The sequence below is a fragment of the Odontesthes bonariensis genome, chromosome 12, assembly GCF_027942865.1.
Source record: "Odontesthes bonariensis isolate fOdoBon6 chromosome 12, fOdoBon6.hap1, whole genome shotgun sequence".
In the NCBI taxonomy this organism is placed as follows: domain Eukaryota; kingdom Metazoa; phylum Chordata; class Actinopteri; order Atheriniformes; family Atherinopsidae; genus Odontesthes; species Odontesthes bonariensis.
Genome location: NC_134517.1, coordinates 38879441 through 38898644, shown reverse-complemented (window position 1 = coordinate 38898644; position 19204 = coordinate 38879441). Strand labels below are relative to the sequence as shown.

At 42.4% G+C, this 19204-nt stretch overlaps 1 protein-coding gene across 2 annotated transcripts in view; it reads left to right on the top strand.

Moving 5' to 3' along the window:
- Nucleotides 1-19204, top strand: part of zeb2a (zinc finger E-box binding homeobox 2a) — a 72657-nt gene that overhangs the window by 45973 nt on the left and 7480 nt on the right. For both annotated transcript variants that reach the window (XM_075480393.1, XM_075480394.1), the window contains exons 2-7: nt 3553-3801; nt 4247-4315; nt 10104-10298; nt 10567-10781; nt 15681-15789; nt 17238-19099. In XM_075480393.1, the coding sequence (XP_075336508.1) occupies nt 3553-3801; nt 4247-4315; nt 10104-10298; nt 10567-10781; nt 15681-15789; nt 17238-19099 (2699 nt within the window). The remainder of the gene's footprint in view (nt 1-3552; nt 3802-4246; nt 4316-10103; nt 10299-10566; nt 10782-15680; nt 15790-17237; nt 19100-19204) is intronic.

Here is a 19204-nt window from a genome sequence, read left to right as displayed (position 1 = left end):
CTGTGTATACAACTGACACACAACTGTGTATACAACTGATATACAACTGTGTATACAACTGTGTATATAACTGATATACAACTGTGTATACAACTGTGTATACAACTGACACACAACTGTGTATACAACTGATATACAACTGTGTATACAACTGTGTATATAACTGATATACAACTGATATACAACTGTGTATACAACTGTGTATACAACTGACACACAACTGTGTATACAACTGATATACAACTGTGTATACAACTGTGTATACAACTGATATACAACTGTGTATACAACTGTGTATATAACTGATATACAACTGTGTATACAACTGATATACAACTGTGTTTACAACTGTGTATACAACTGATATACAACCGTGTATACAACTGATATACAACTGATATACAACTGTGTATACAACTGATATACGACACACAACTGTGTATACAACTGACACACAACTGTGTATACAACTGACACACAACTGTGTTTACAACTGTGTATACAACTGATATACAACTGTGTATACAACTGATATACAACTGTGTATACAACTGTGTATACAACTGATATACAACTGTGTTTACAACTGTGTTTACAACTGTGTATACAACTGTGTATACAACTGTGTTTACAACTGTGTATACAACTGATATACAACTGATATACAACTGTGTATACAACTGTGTATACAACTGATATACAACTGTGTATACAACTGTGTATACAACTGATATACAACTGATATACAACTGATATACAACTGTGTATACAACTGTGTATACAACTGATATACAACTGATATACAACTGTGTATACAACTGATATACAACTGTGTATACAACTGATATACAACTGTGTTTACAACTGTGTATACAACTGATATACAACTGATATACAACTGTGTATACAACTGTGTATACAACTGATATACAACTGATATACAACTGATATACAACTGATATACAACTGTGTATACAACTGATATACAACTGATATACAACTGTGTATACAACTGATATACAACTGTGTATACAACTGTGTATACAACTGTGTATACAACTGACACACAACTGTGTATACAACTGATATACAACTGTGTATACAACTGTGTATACAACTGATATACAACTGTGTATACAACTGACACACAACTGTGTATACAACTGATATACAACTGTGTATACAACTGTGTTTACAACTGATATACAACTGTGTATACAACTGATATACAACTGTGTATACAACTGATATACAACTGTGTATACAACTGACACACAACTGTGTATACAACTGATATACAACTGTGTATACAACTGTGTATACAACTGATATACAACTGTGTATACAACTGATATACAACTGATATACAACTGTGTATACAACTGATATACAACTGTGTTTACAACTGTGTATACAACTGATATACAACTGATATACAACTGACACACAACTGTGTATACAACTGATATACAACTGTGTATACAACTGTGTATACAACTGATATACAACTGTGTTTACAACTGTGTTTACAACTGTGTATACAACTGTGTATACAACTGATATATAACTGATATACAACTGTGTTTACAACTGTGTTTACAACTGTGTATACAACTGTGTATACAACTGATATATAACTGTGTATACAACTGTGTTTACAACTGTGTTTACAACTGTGTATACAACTGATATACAACTGTGTATACAACTGTGTATACAACTGTGTATACAACTGATATACAACTGTGTATACAACTGATATACAACTGTGTTTACAACTGTGTATACAACTGATATACAACTGATATACAACTGTGTATACAACTGTGTATACAACTGATATACAACTGATATACAACTGTGTATACAACTGATATACAACTGATATACAACTGTGTATACAACTGATATACAACTGTGTTTACAACTGTGTATACAACTGTGTATACAACTGATATACAACTGTGTATACAACTGACACACAACTGTGTATACAACTGATATACAACTGTGTATACAACTGTGTATACAACTGATATACAACTGTGTATACAACTGACACACAACTGTGTATACAACTGATATACAACTGTGTATACAACTGTGTTTACAACTGATATACAACTGTGTATACAACTGATATACAACTGTGTATACAACTGATATACAACTGTGTATACAACTGATATACAACTGTGTATACAACTGTGTATACAACTGATATACAACTGATATACAACTGTGTATACAACTGATATACAACTGATATACAACTGTGTATACAACTGATATACAACTGTGTTTACAACTGTGTATACAACTGATATACAACTGATATACAACTGATATACAACTGTGTATACAACTGACACACAACTGTGTATACAACTGATATACAACTGTGTATACAACTGTGTATACAACTGATATACAACTGTGTTTACAACTGTGTTTACAACTGTGTATACAACTGTGTATACAACTGATATATAACTGATATACAACTGTGTTTACAACTGTGTTTACAACTGTGTATACAACTGTGTATACAACTGATATATAACTGTGTATACAACTGACACACAACTGTGTATACAACTGTGTATACAACTGATATACAACTGATATACAACTGTGTATACAACTGATATACAACTGTGTATACAACTGATATACAACTGTGTATACAACTGTGTATACAACTGATATACAACTGATATACAACTGTGTATACAACTGATATACAACTGATATACAACTGTGTATACAACTGATATACAACTGTGTTTACAACTGTGTATACAACTGATATACAACTGATATACAACTGATATACAACTGTGTATACAACTGACACACAACTGTGTATACAACTGATATACAACTGTGTATACAACTGTGTATACAACTGATATACAACTGTGTTTACAACTGTGTTTACAACTGTGTATACAACTGTGTATACAACTGATATATAACTGATATACAACTGTGTTTACAACTGTGTTTACAACTGTGTATACAACTGTGTATACAACTGATATATAACTGTGTATACAACTGACACACAACTGTGTATACAACTGTGTATACAACTGTGTATACAACTGTGTATACAACTGACACACAACTGTGTATACAACTGATATACAACTGTGTATACAACTGACACACAACTGTGTATACAACTGTGTATACAACTGATATACAACTGATATACAACTGTGTATACAACTGATATACAACTGATATACAACTGTGTATACAACTGACACACAACTGTGTATACAACTGTGTATACAACTGATATACAACTGATATACAACTGTGTATACAACTGATATACAACTGATATACAACTGTGTATACAACTGATATACAACTGTGTATACAACTGACACAGAAACACACAACAAAGACCAGAACTAGTTCAGACTGCAGCTGATGATGTCACCATCACAGCCGTTTACACTCTGTGTGCTAACTACTCTTCTTCTTCTTCTTCTCCTTCTTCTTCTTCTTCTCCTTCTCCTTTCTCCCTCCTCCTTTCAGTCCTGAGCTATGACAGTGTGGTGGAGTCAACCTCAGAGACCGATGAGGAGGACAGGACGCTGCTGAGTGAGGAAAACAGCTTTGCTAATGGAGGAGGAGAGGAGGAAGAGCCGGGCAGCCCGGCCGGTGTGCCCGCCCCGGAGGCATCGCCCCAGGTGGGCTACGCTCTGCTGTCCCACCGGGGTCAGGAGGGCTGTGGGGGCCACCAGGAGGCCCAGAACTGGAGGCCCAAGGAGGCCGGAGGTCTGGGTGAGTTTCTGTGGCAGGAAGTCACGTCTTTGGGACTTTACACAACTTTTTAACTCCAGATTAACAACAAACACAGTGTGACAGGATGAAGTCATGGTCTGTAACGGCCATATGGCAAAAAATATTATCGGGGTATTAGTTTCTATTTTGATCGATTATGTTTGTTGTCAGTATAATGATGATAAAATCAAACTAATACAGTTAAACCAAAGTGTAAACACTCTGAGAAAACAGACTGAGAAACTTTCTCTCCTTGAAATGAATGGAAAACTAAAATCTGTCAAACTCAAATTCTAAATAAAAGTCTGGATCGCACGACTCTTTACATTTAAATCATTTTCATCCTCAGTCCACTGGGAGGTAATTTTTTAGGGTTAGGGTTGCATTCCCACCAACCAGTGGCCTCTGTGGGATCCTGATGTTTGTTTTGTGTTTGTGTGAACAGATAACAGGAGGGATGAGCTCGATGCTGCGGGTGCAGAAGGGTCTCTGCAGACTGTGGGAAACATTACAGGTGAGACCAACACCTGAAGATAATCTCATACAGTCACAATTATCGCTCAGGATGATGGTGTCACACATAGTTATTGCCTGTCAGACGACGCTCAGCGTTCTCATACCTCCTTTTGCTGATGATGATTGTGTTTGTTGGCGTTCTGATGCTGATTGTGTTTGTTGGCGTTCTGATGCTGATTGTGTTTGTTGGCGTTCTGATGCTGATTGTGTTTGTTGGCGTTCTGATGCTGATTGTGTTTGTTGGCGTTCTGATGATGATTGTGTTTGTTGGCGTTCTGATGATGATGATGATTGTGTTTGTTGGCGTTCTGATGCTGATGATGATTGTGTTTGTTGGCGTTCTGATGCTGATGATGATTGTGTTTGTTGGCGTTCTGATGCTGATGATGATTGTGTTTGTTGGCGTTCTGATGCTGATGATGATTGTGTTTGTTGGCGTTCTGATGCTGATGATGATTGTGTTTGTTGGCGTTCTGATGATGATTGTGTTTGTTGGCGTTCTGATGCTGATCATGATTGTGTTTGTTGGCGTTCTGATGATGATATTGTTTGTTGCCGTTCTGATGATGATGATGATTGTGTTTGTTGGCGTTCTGATGATGATTGTGTTTGTTGGCGTTCTGATGCTGATGGTGATTGTGTTTGTTGGCGTTCTGATGATGATTGTGTTTGTTGGCGTTCTGATGATGATGATGATTGTGTTTGTTGGCGTTCTGATGATGATTGTGTTTGTTGGCGTTCTGATGCTGATGGTGATTGTGTTTGTTGGCGTTCTGATGATGATTGTGTTTGTTGGCGTTCTGATGATGATGATGATTGTGTTTGTTGGCGTTCTGATGCTGATGATGATTGTGTTTGTTGGCGTTCTGATGATGATTGTGTTTGTTGGCGTTCTGATGCTGATGATGATTGTGTTTGTTGGCGTTCTGATGATGATTGTGTTTGTTGGCGTTCTGATGCTGATGATGATTGTGTTTGTTGGCGTTCTGATGATGATGATGATTGTGTTTGTTGGCGTTCTGATGCTCATGATGATTGTGTTTGTTGGCGTTCTGATGCTGATGATGATTGTGTTTGTTGGCGTTCTGATGCTGATGATGATTGTGTTTGTTGGCGTTCTGATGATGATGATGATTGTGTTTGTTGGCGTTCTGATGCTCATGATGATTGTGTTTGTTGGCGTTCTGATGATGATGATGATTGTGTTTGTTGGCGTTCTGATGATGATTGTGTTTGTTGGCGTTCTGATGATGATTGTGTTTGTTGGCGTTCTGATGCTGATGATGATTGTGTTTGTTGGCGTTGATGATGATGATGATTGTGTTTGTTGGCGTTCTGATGCTGATGATGATTGTGTTTGTTGGCGTTCTGATGCTGATGATGATTGTGTTTGTTGGCGTTCTGATGATGATTGTGTTTGTTGGCGTTCTGATGATGATTGTGTTTGTTGGCGTTCTGATGCTGATGATGATTGTGTTTGTTGGCGTTCTGATGCTGATGATGATTGTGTTTGTTGGCGTTCTGATGCTGATTGTGTTTGTTGGCGTTCTGATGCTCATGATGATTGTGTTTGTTGGCGTTCTGATGCTGATGATGATTGTGTTTGTTGGCGTTCTGATGATGATTGTGTTTGTTGGCGTTCTGATGCTGATTGTGTTTGTTGGCGTTCTGATGCTGATGATAATTGTGTTTGTTGGCGTTCTGATGATGATGATGATTTTGTTTGTTGGCGTTCTGATGATGATGATGATTTTGTTTGTTGGCGTTCTGATGCTGATGATAATTGTGTTTGTTGGCGTTCTGATGATGATGATGATTTTGTTTGTTGGCGTTCTGATGCTGATGATGATTGTGTTTGTTGGCGTTCTGATGATGATGATGATTGTGTTTGTTGGCGTTCTGATGCTGATGATAATTGTGTTTGTTGGCGTTCTGATGCTGATGATGATTGTGTTTGTTGGCGTTCTGATGCTGATTGTGTTTGTTGGCGTTCTGATGATGATGATGATTGTGTTTGTTGGCGTTCTGATGATGATTGTGTTTGTTGGCGTTCTGATGATGATTGTGTTTGTTGGCGTTCTGATGATGATTATGTTTTTTGGCGTTCTGATGCTGATGCTGATTGTGTTTGTTGGCGTTCTGATGATGATTGTGTTTGTTGGCGTTCTGATGCTGATGATGATTGTGTTTGTTGGCGTTCTGATGCTGATGATGATTGTGTTTGTTGGCGTTCTGATGATGATGATGATTGTGTTTGTTGGCGTTGATGATGATGATGATTGTGTTTGTTGGCGTTCTGATGCTGATGATAATTGTGTTTGTTGGCGTTCTGATGCTGATGATAATTGTGTTTGTTGGCGTTCTGATGATGATGATGATCGTGTTTGTTGGCGTTCTGATGATGATGATGATTGTGTTTGTTGGCGTTCTGATGCTGATTGTGTTTGTTGGCGTTCTGATGATGATGATGATTGTGTTTGTTGGCGTTCTGATGATGATTGTGTTTGTTGGCGTTCTGATGATGATTGTGTTTGTTGGCGTTCTGATGATGATTATGTTTTTTGGCGTTCTGATGCTGATGCTGATTGTGTTTGTTGGCGTTCTGATGCTGATGATGATTTTGTTTGTTGGCGTTCTGATGCTGATGATGATTTTGTTTGTTGGCGTTCTGATGCTGATGATGATTGTGTTTGTTGGCGTTCTGATGATGATTGTGTTTGTTGGCGTTCTGATGATGATGATGATTGTGTTTGTTGGCGTTCTGATGCTGATGATGATTGTGTTTGTTGGCGTTCTGATGATGATTGTGTTTGTTGGCGTTCTGATGATGATTGTGTTTGTTGGCGTTCTGATGCTGATGATGATTGTGTTTGTTGGCGTTCTGATGATGATTGTGTTTGTTGGCGTTCTGATGATGATTGTGTTTGTTGGCGTTCTGATGCTGATGATGATTGTGTTTGTTGGCGTTCTGATGATGATTGTGTTTGTTGGCGTTCTGATGATGATTGTGTTTGTTGGCGTTCTGATGCTGATGATGATTGTGTTTGTTGGCGTTGATGATGATGATGATTGTGTTTGTTGGCGTTCTGATGCTGATGATGATTGTGTTTGTTGGCGTTCTGATGCTGATGATGATTGTGTTTGTTGGCGTTCTGATGCTGATGATGATTGTGTTTGTTGGCGTTCTGATGATGATTGTGTTTGTTGGCATTCTGATGATGATTGTGTTTGTTGGCGTTCTGATGATGATTGTGTTTGTTGGCGTTCTGATGCTGATTGTGTTTTTTGGCGTTCTGATGCTGATGATGATTGTGTTTGTTGGCGTTCTGATGATGATTGTGTTTGTTGGCGTTCTGATGCTGATGATGATTGTGTTTGTTGGCGTTCTGATGCTGATGATGATTGTGTTTGTTGGCGTTCTGATGATGATTGTGTTTGTTGGCGTTCTGATGATGATTGTGTTTGTTGGCGTTCTGATGCTGATGATGATTGTGTTTGTTGGCGTTCTGATGCTGATGATGATTGTGTTTGTTGGCGTTCTGATGATGATTGTGTTTGTTGGCGTTCTGATGATGATTGTGTTTGTTGGCGTTCTGATGCTGATGATGATTGTGTTTGTTGGCGTTCTGATGATGATTGTGTTTGTTGGCGTTCTGATGCTGATGATGATTGTGTTTGTTGGCGTTCTGATGATGATTGTGTTTGTTGGCGTTCTGATGATGATTGTGTTTGTTGGCGTTCTGATGCTGATGATGATTGTGTTTGTTGGCGTTGATGATGATGATGATTGTGTTTGTTGGCGTTCTGATGCTGATGATGATTGTGTTTGTTGGCGTTCTGATGCTGATGATGATTGTGTTTGTTGGCGTTCTGATGCTGATGATGATTGTGTTTGTTGGCGTTCTGATGCTGATTGTGTTTGTTGGCGTTCTGATGCTGATGATGATTGTGTTTGTTGGCGTTCTGATGCTGATGATGATTGTGTTTGTTGGCGTTCTGATGCTGATGATGATTGTGTTTGTTGGCGTTCTGATGATGATTGTGTTTGTTGGCGTTCTGATGATGATTGTGTTTGTTGGCGTTCTGATGCTGATGATGATTGTGTTTGTTGGCGTTCTGATGCTGATGATGATTGTGTTTGTTGGCGTTCTGATGCTGATTGTGTTTGTTGGCGTTCTGATGATGATTGTGTTTGTTGGCGTTCTGATGATGATTGTGTTTGTTGGCGTTCTGATGATGATTGTGTTTGTTGGCGTTCTGATGCTGATGATGATTGTGTTTGTTGGCGTTCTGATGATGATATTGTTTGTTGGCGTTCTGATGCTGATGATGATTGTGTTTGTTGGTGTTCTGATACTGATGATGATTGTGTTTGTTGGCGTTCTGATGCTGATGATGATTGTGTTTGTTGGCGTTCTGATGCTGATGATGATTGTGTTTGTTGGCGTTCTGATGATGATGATGATTGTGTTTGTTGGCGTTCTGATACTGATGATGATTGTGTTTGTTGGCGTTCTGATGATGATGATGATTGTGTTTGTTGGCGTTCTGATGATGATATTGTTTGTTGGCGTTCTGATGATGATGATGATTATGTTTGTTGGCGTTCTGATGATGATGATGATTAAGTTTGTTGGCGTTCTGATGATGATGATGATTGTGTTTGTTGGTGTTCTGATGATGATGATATTGTTTGTTGGAGTTCTGATGATGATGATGATTGTGTTTGTTGGTGTTCTGATGATGATGATGATTATGTTTGTTGGCGTTCTGATGCTGATGATGATTAAGTTTGTTGGCGTTCTGATGATGATGATGATTGTGTTTGTTGGCGTTCTGATGATGATGATGATTTTGTTTGTTGGCGTTCTGATGCTGATGATGATTGTGTTTGTTGGCGTTCTGATGATGATTGTGTTTGTTGGCGTTCTGATGATGATGATGATTGTGTTTGTTGGCGTTCTGATGATGATGATGATTATGTTTGTTGGCGTTCTGATGATGATTGTGTTTGTTGGCGTTCTGATGATGATGATGATTATGTTTGTTGGCGTTCTGATGATGATGATGATTAAGTTTGTTGGCGTTCTGATGATGATGATGATTATGTTTGTTGGCGTTCTGATGATGATGATATTGTTTGTTGGAGTTCTGATGATGATGATGATTAAGTTTGTTGGCGTTCTGATGATGATTGTGTTTGTTGGCGTTCTGATGATGATGATGATTATGTTTGTTGGCGTTCTGATGATGATTGTGTTTGTTGGCGTTCTGATGATGATGATGATTATGTTTGTTGGCGTTCTGATGATGATTGTGTTTGTTGGCGTTCTGATGATGATGATGATTATGTTTGTTGGCGTTCTGATGATGATTATGTTTGTTGGCGTTCTGATGATGATGATGATTGTGTTTGTTGGCGTTCTGATGATGATTGTGTTTGTTGGCGTTCTGATGATGATGATGATTATGTTTGTTGGCGTTCTGATGATGATGATGATTATGTTTGTTGGCGTTCTGATGATGATTGTGTTTGTTGGCGTTCTGATGATGATGATGATTATGTTTGTTGGCGTTCTGATGATGATTGTGTTTGTTGGCGTTCTGATGATGATTGTGTTTGTTGGCGTTCTGATGCTGATGATGATTGTGTTTGTTGGCGTTCTGATGATGATTGTGTTTGTTGGCGTTCTGATGATGATTGTGTTTGTTGGCGTTCTGATGCTGATGATGATTGTGTTTGTTGGCGTTCTGATGATGATGATGATTTCCTGTTTCCTGTTTAGGGAAGACGCTGGAAGGCTTCCCTGAGCTGGATGAGTACTTCCTGAAACGGAAACTGGAAGATAGCGACGGTCACCCGGCAACCATTGCTGAATACCTGCAGCGCAGCGACACCGCCATCATTTACCCAGAAGCCCCAGAGGAGGTCAAACGGCTGGGCACACCTGAGGCGGTGGGTCAGGACGAGTGTGAGCAAGGTGAGAGAACAGCAAACACGTGCAGGTTTGAATGGAACATCAGTCCATAAAACAGTAAAATATCTTTTATTGTGAAAGTGAGACAAGAGAAATACTTAAAAATCTGTTTAGTTTCACCTTCAAAATAAAAGCCTGTAAAGACACGAAGGGTTTTACTGACTTTTGGTTTGACGAGCTCACAGGAGGATGAACTCTGTGTTGAAGAGGAAGTGGAATTAAAGTGTACTTTGGTGACCTCTGACCTCTGACCTCTAACCCCGCCCCGCAGACCTGCCGCCCGGCGCCGCCGCCGACTTTGCTCAGCTGCTCACGTGTCCGTACTGCGAGCGCGGCTACAAGCGGCTGACGTCCCTGAAGGAACACATCAAGTACCGCCATGAGAGGCACGAGGAGGGCCTCGCCTGCCCGCTGTGCGCCGACACCTTCGCCCAGCGCGCCCAGCTGGAGCGTCACATGACCACGCACAGACCCGCCGCAGACCAGGTGAGCACACGGGCCGTTGACTCATCAGGTTTAAAGAAGGTGTTTCATCAGGTTCAGGTTCCTTAGATCAGACTACCTTCCCCCCGCCCAGGCTGGCCCCCCACCGGAGCTAACCTGGACCAGATGGTCTTTTTCCCGCTGGGCTCAGGAACCATAATCCTCTAAGTGGCTGTTTATTTGTTTACTTCCTGAGTTAAACTGTTAAAGAGAGACCACTGAGATCAGCTGTTCAGAGAGAGCAGTTCAGGATTCTGCCGATTCTAACTTGTTTAACTCGTGCTCCTCCATCTTTAACTCGTGCCTTCCATCTTTAACTCGTGCTCCTCCATCTTTAACTCGTGCTCCTCCATCTTTAACTCGTGCCTTCCATCTTTAACTCGTGCTCCTCCATCTTTAACTCGTGCTACTCCATCTTTAACTCGTGCTCCTCCATCTTTAACTCGTGCTCCTCCATCTTTAACTCGTGCTCTTCCATCTTTAACTCGTGCTCCTCCATCTTTAACTCGTGCTCTTCCATCTTTAACTCGTGCTCTTCCATCTTTAACTTGTGCTCCTCCATCTTTAACTCGTGCTCCTCCATCTTTAACTCGTGCTACTCTATCTTTAACTCGTGCCCTCCATCTTTAACTCGTGCTCCTCCATCTTTAACTCGTGCTCTCCATCTTTAACTCGTGCTCCTCCATCTTTAACTCGTGCTCCTCCATCTTTAACTCTTGCTCCTCCATCTTTAACTCGTTCCCTCCATCTTTAACTCGTGCTCCTCCATCTTTAACTCGTGCTCTCCATCTTTAACTCGTGCTCCTCCATCTTTAACTCGTGACCTCCATCTTTAACTCGTGTTCCTCCATATTTAACTCGTGCTCCTCCATCTTTAACTCCTCCATCTTTAACTCGTGCTCCTCCATGTTTAACTCGTGCTCCTCCATCTTTAACTCGTGCTCCTCCATCTTTAACTTGTGCTCCTCCATCTTTAACTCCTCCATCTTTATCTCATGCTCCTCCATCTTTAACTCGTGCCCTCCATCTTTAACTCGTGCCCTCCATCTTTAACTCGTGCTCCTCCATGTTTAACTCGTGCTCCTCCATCTTTAACTCGTGCCCTCCATCTTTAACTGCTCCATCTTTAACTCGTGCTCCTCCATCTTTAACTCCTCCATCTTTAACTCGTGCTCCTCCATCTTTAACTCGTGCTCCTCCATCTTTAACTCGTGCCCTCCATCTTTAACTCGTGCTCCTCCATCTTTTAACTCGTGCTCCTCCATCTTTAACTCGTGCTCCTCCATCTTTAACTCGTGCTCCCTTCATCTTTAACTCCTCCATCTCTAACTCATGCTCCTCCATCTTTAACTCCTCCATATTAACTCGTGCTCCTCCATCTTTAACTCGTGCTCCTCCATCTTTAACTCGTGCCCTCCATCTTTAACTCGTGCTCCTCCATCTTTTAACTCGTGCTCCTCCATCTTTAACTCGTGCTCCTCCATCTTTAACTCGTGCTCCCTTCATCTTTAACTCCTCCATCTCTAACTCATGCTCCTCCATCTTTAACTCCTCCATATTTAACTCGTGCTCCTCCATCTTTAACTTGTGCTCCTCCATCTTTAACTTGTGCTCCTCCATCTTTAACTCATGCTCCTCCATCTTTAACTCGTGCCCTCCATCTTTAACTCGTGCCCTCCATCTTTAACTCGTGCTCCTCCATATTTAACTCGTGCTCTTCCATCTTTAACTCCTCCATCTTTAACTCGTATTCCTCCATGTTTAACTCGTGCTCCTCCATCTTTAACTCGTGCCCTCCATCTTTAACTTCTTCATCTTTAACTCATGCTCCTCCATCTTTAACTCGTGCTCCTCCATCTTTAACTCGTGCTCCTCCATCTTTAACTCGTGCTCCCTTCATCTTTAACTCCTCCATCTCTAACTCATGCTCCTCCATCTTTAACTCCTCCATCTTTAACTCGTGCTCCTCCACCTTTAACTCGTGCTCCTCCATCTTTAACTCATGCTCCTCCATCTTTAACTCGTGCCCTCCACCTTTAACTCGTGCTCCTCCATCTTTAACTCGTGCTCCTCCATCTTTAACTCGTGCTCCTCCATCTTTAACTCGTGCTCTTCCATCTTTAACTCGTGCTCTTCCATCTTTAACTCATGCTCTTCCAACTTTAACTCGTGCTCCTCCATCTTTAACTCGTGCTCCTCCATCTTTAACTCGTGCTCTTCCATCTTTAACTCGTGCTCTTCCATTCTTAACTCATGCCCTCCATCTTTAACTCGTGCTCCTCCATCTTTAACTCGTGCTCCTCCATCTTTAACTCGTGCTCTTCCATCTTTAACTCGTGCTCTTCCATCTTTAACTCATGCTCTTCCAACTTTAACTCGTGCTCCTCCATTCTTAACTCATGCCCTCCATCTTTAACTCGTGCTCCTCCATCTTTAACTCGTGCTCCCTTCATCTTTAACTCGTCCATCTCTAACCTTTTGCTCCTCCATCTTTAACTCCTCCATATTTAACTCGTGCTCCTCCATCTTTAACTTGTGCTCCTCCATCTTTAACTCCTCCATCTTTATCTCATGCTCCTCCATCTTTAACTCGTGCCCTCCATCTTTAACTCGTGCTCCTCCATCTTTAACTCGTGCTCCTCCATCTTTAACTCGTGCTCCTCCATCTTTAACTTGTGCTCTTCCATCTTTAACTCGTGCTCTTCCATCTTTAACTCATGCTCTTCCAACTTTAACTCGTGCTCCTTCATTCTTAACTCATGCCCTCCATCTTTAACTTGTGCTCTTCCATCTTTAACTCGTGCTCCCTTCATCTTTAATTCCTCCATCTCTAACTCATGCTCCTCCATCTTTAACTCCACCATATTTAACTCGTGCTCCTCCATCTTTAACTTGTGCTCCTCCATCTTTAACTCGTGCTCCTCCATCTTTAACTTGTGCTCCTCCATCTTTAACTCGTGCTCTCCATCTTTAACTCGTGCCCTCCATCTTTAACTCGTGCTCCTCCATCTTTAACTCGTGCTCCTCCATCTTTAACTCCTCCATCTTTAACTCGTGCTCCTCCATCTTTAACTTGTGCTCCTCCATCTTTAACTCGTGCTCCTCCATCTTTAACTCGTGCTCCTCCATCTTTAACTCGTGCTCCTCCATCTTTAACTCGTGCCCTCCATCTTTAACTCGTGCTCTTCCATCTTTAACTTGTGCTCCTCCATCTTTAACTCGTGCTCCTCCATCTTTAACTAGTGCCCTCCATATTTAACTCGTGCTCCTCCATCTTTAACTTGTCCATCTTTAACTCGTACTCCTCCATCTTTAACTCGTCCATCTTTAACTCGTTCCCTCCATCTTTAACTCGTGCTCCTCCATCTTTAACTCGTTCTCCTCCATCTTTAACTCGTGCTCTTCCATCTTTAACTTGTGCTCCTCCATCTTTAACTCGTGCCCTCCATCTTTAACTCGTGCTCTTCCATCTTTAACTTGTGCTCCTCCATCTTTAACTCGTGCTCCTCCATCTTTAACTCGTGCCCTCCATATTCAACTCGTGCTCCTCCATCTTTAACTTGTGCTCCTCCATCTTTAACTCGTGCCCTCCATCTTTAACTCGTCCATCTTTAACTCGTACTCCTCCATCTTTAACTCGTGCTCCTCCATCTTTAACTCGTGCTCCTCCATCTTTAACTTGTCCATCTTTAACTCGTACTCCTCCATCTTTAACTCGTCCATCTTTAACTCGTTCCCTCCATCTTTAACTCGTGCTCCTCCATCTTTAACTCGTGCTCCTCCATCTTTAACTCGTCCATCTTTAACTCGTGCCCTCCATCTTTAACTCGTTCCCTCCATCTTCAACTCGTGCTCCTCCATCTTTAACTCGTTCCCTCCATCTTTAACTCGTTCTCTCCATCTTTAACTCGTGTTCCTCCATCTTTAACTCGTGTTCCTCCATCTTTAACTCGTGCTCCTCCATCTTTAACTCGTCCATCTTTAACTCATTCCCTCCATCTTTAACTCATGCTCCTCCATCTTTAACTCCTCCATCTCTCACTCATGCTCCTCCATCTTTAACTCCTCCATATTTAACTCGTGCTCCTCCATCTTTAACTCCTCCATCTTTAACTCATGCTCCTCCATCTTTAACTCGTGCCCTCCATCTTTAACTCGTGCTCCTCCATCTTTAACTCGTGCTCCTCCATCTTTAACTTGTGCTCTTCCATCTTTAACTCGTGCTCTTCCATCTTTAACTCTTGCCCTCCATTCTTAACTCATGCCCTCCATCTTTAACTCGTGCTCCTCCATCTTTAACTCGTGCTCTTCCAACTTTAACTCATGCTCCTCCATTCTTAACTCATGCCCTCCATCTTTAACTCGTGCTCCTCCATCTTTAACTCGTGCTCCTCCATCTTTAACTCGTGCTCTTCCATCTTTAACTCATGCTCTTCCAACTTTAACTCGTGCTCCTCCATTCTTAACTCGTGCTCCTCCATCTTTAACTCGTGCTCCCTTCATCTTTAACTCCTCCATCTCTAACCTTTTGCTCCCCCATCTTTAACTCCTCCATATTTAACTCGTGCTCCTCCATCTTTAACTCATGCAGAAGCCTGTTATCTTCTCAGTAAATAAGTGTTCAGGTTGGTGTTTCTTCTGAGACGAAATGATTTCAGCTCCCACTCTGCTGTGGGGGGACCCTGTTTGTGTTTGTATATCTCTGTATTTGCATTTCAAATGTTGGGAATGCACCTCCACCGGAAAGTGTTACCTCTGAGCGGCGCCATCCCACGTTGTTTCTCAGAAAGCCTTTCGCTCTGAGTTCCAGCAGAATCTGCCACCATCACATCTGCTTGTGTTCCCTCTCTGCTCGACTCCCACTCCTCCTTCATCACCTCAGATCTGTTTTTCTCTCTGCAGCCTCCGCTTCTCAGTGATGGAGCTGCAAACCGCAAGTTCAAGTGCAGTGAGTGTGGAAAAGCCTTTAAGTACAAGCACCACCTGAAGGAGCATCTTCGCATTCACAGCGGTGAGTGGAGCCGAATGGAAGAAGGGCCAGACTGTCTGAAACAGCTCCCAGAGAAGGGTTAAACACATGTTTACATCAGCTCAGAGCCCTTAACCTTGTAGCACCCAAGCATATGAATAATCATTGAAAAAAATCATTTTGGCTCTTCTTGCATCTTTTTGGGTGGGAATAAACCAATATTTTTGGAATTTTTGGAATTTGGCTATTTTTGATCATTTTAGGCAATGTTGCATATTAGCAGCTGTGGGCTTTCCTGATTAATTTAGTTCTCAAAACCAAGTCATTCTCTGCAGATCGTTTGGCAGAAAAGGTTTAGTGAAAGTTCACCAGTAGCTGCTGCTACCACAATAAAATGTATATAATAAACCTTTATTGAACATTCTTAATAAACAGTGCGGAACGCAACCATCATAAACTTTCCATTCAACAACAAATCAAACAGATTTCACAGATCTTTGTTGTGAAAAAGTGAAGCACATATAAAATGCAAAAAATGTCATGTAAATAAAAATGTAATGTAAATAAAAAATGTGCACATGAAGCTAATAAAAAAATGCAAAAAAATAATCATAATAATACAATTTGGAGAGCTGAGCTCCCATTACCGCTGTGAAAGGTGGACAAAGCAGAGCACACCAAACGAGAGCAGAAGGAACTAGAACAGAGCACCGCAGAGCAGAGTGTAACTCACTGAGCCAAGAAAATGATGCTGTGACAACTGTCGGCACATAAAATCTAATGTAAAAAAATATTACACATGAATGTAAATAATGTATGTCAATTTAAAAAATCAAATAATGTAATGTAAATAAAAATAAAATGTAAATAAATAATGTAAATAAATAAAAAGCTTGTTGCATATCTGCAACTGTGGGCGCTACAAGGTTAAATCCGTCGTTTGAAACGGCGACTGTTTTCAGGTTTGACTGACGGAGCTGCTCCGTCATAACAGCACCTATGGGCTGCTGGAAAATGTTCAGTATGGAGGGAAAAGTCAGTGAAGACAAAAGGAGCTGTTTGCTGTTCATCTGACAGGACTCAGCATCTTTAGCCATCAGTAACAACATGTCAGGGTGTCATTAGTTTCATAACCTCTGCAGGTGATCAGTCTGCTGAAAGAGTTCAACCACACTTACAGAGACGATTCTTCTTGTTATGGAATTTGTTTAAAGCCGTATGTCCTCGTATTCTTTATGTATATGGCACGGAGGTGTACACAGCTAATAGATGTAGATGCAGAAATAATGTGGGATGAGGTTACAGTTTAAAAAAAGCAAAGGAAATCAGCTGTTTGTCCTTTTTTAGAAACTTAAACCTCTGAATCAGTTTAATTTTTCAAAGCTTTCTCCCTAAAACATACCTGTTGATGTGATGGACTGCTGGCAGAGTTTGTACAGTTTCAGAGCAAATCTCCATCAAACTGACCCGTGTTTATTGTTGTGTTGCAGGCGAGAAGCCGTACGAATGCTCCAACTGTAAGAAGCGCTTCTCTCACTCCGGATCCTACAGTTCACACATCAGCAGCAAGAAATGCATCGGCCTGGTCGCCCTCAACGGACGAGTACGCAACGGAAACACCTGCAAACCTGGCTCCTCCCCAAACTCCACGACCTCGTCACCCGGAAGCCCCGCCCTCGCCCACCTTCGACACAAACTGGAGAATGGGCGAACGTTGGTCCCGCAGGATCAGCAGGGTCAGCTGGACATCAAAGCAGAGCCGATGGACTTTAATGAGTACCGACTGCTGATGGCCTCCCAGCACGTGTTTGGAGGACCAGGGGTCTACCTGAATGGTCATGGAGGAAGTCCCCTGGGCCTCCATAGCTCAACCCAGAACCACCTTCAGCACCTGGGAGGCATGGGCCTGGACCTCCCGTTGCTGGGCTACGTGGGGCCTCTTGGGAACAGTCTGAGTGAGGTGCAGAGGGTGCTTCAGATCGTGGACAACACCGTGTGCAGGCAGAAGACTGATGGGAATCCAGAGGAGATATCCAAGCTCAGGGCCTATATGAAGGAGCTGGGGGCACAGATGGAGGCCCAGTCCAGTTTCCAGGTGATGAGCCACAGCAACCCCACCAAGAGCATCATCGACTATACTCTGCAGAAGGTCAACGAGGCCAAGAACCTCATCAACGAGTCAAAGACACAAGTGGACATCAAGAAGGAGAATCTAATCCAGTCAGCGGATCCCAGCAGGGAAGAAAAGTGCATCGATGGACAGAACCAGTTTCTGTCCTTCTCCTGCCAGCACTGCAAGGAGACCTTCCCCGGGCCCATCCCGCTCCACCAACACGAGCGCTATCTGTGCAAAATGAACGAGGAAATCAAAGCAGTCCTGCAGCCGGCTGAGAGCAGCCACGCCAGCCGCCGGGGGGCGCCGGCTGACGAACTGTCCAGCAACGAGGTGGCAACCAGCCCCGCCAACTTCTTCAAGGACCACGTGTCGGTGCTCAAGGCCTACTTCGCCATGAACACCGAGCCCAACTCAGACGAGCTGCTCAAGATCTCACTCGCTGTTGGTCTTCCTCAGGAGTTTGTCAAAGAGTGGTTTGCCCAGTGGAAGAGCCAAAACCACCACATGGGCACGATGAGGAAGAAGTCGCCCCCCCCTGACCCCGGGGCACCAGACCACAGCCAGTCTCCGATGTCACTTCCTGCCATAGATTTACACGGTGGCTTCACCAACGGTGACACCTCCCACAGACACTCAAAGGCCAACCAGTTTACAGCCAGCAGGCAGACGACGGCGGACAAACCGCCCGACCCCACGGACCACTTCAGGAGCAACACTCCATCACCTCTCAACCTCTCCTCCACCTCCTCCAAAACCTCTCAGAGTAGCTCTTACACTCCAAACAGCCTGACCTCTGAGGACGCCCACGGGGACGCCCCGCTGGATCTGTCCCTGCCCAAACACATGGCGCACAAACGTCCCAGACCCAATGGTTTCCTCACCGAGCACCACAGGGAGGCCTCTGGGCCTTTAGACCTCATCAACATCAAGAAAGAGGTCCTGGGCTCTGATGGTGGAGGGAACTCCATCCATCAGCTGGAGAAAAGCCCCAGTCCCATCTTTGGGATTAATCCCTTTGCTGGCGGCCCTGTCTACACCTCCCTACCACCTCATGGAGCATTTCCCCCACCCACCTTCATGACCCCTGCCCAGGCCACCATTCCAGGCCTCAGGCCCTACCCAGGTCTCGATCCCATGAGCTTCCTGCCCCACATGGCCTACACTTATGCCACCGAGGCCGCAACATTTGCTGACATGCAGCAGAGGCGAAAATATCAACGAAAAGCAGGTTTCCAGGTAAAACTATTCAATTCAATTTCAATTCATTTTTATTTATATAGCGCCAAATACAACAAATGTCATCTCAAGGCACTTAGATAGTAAGTCCAATTCATGCCAATT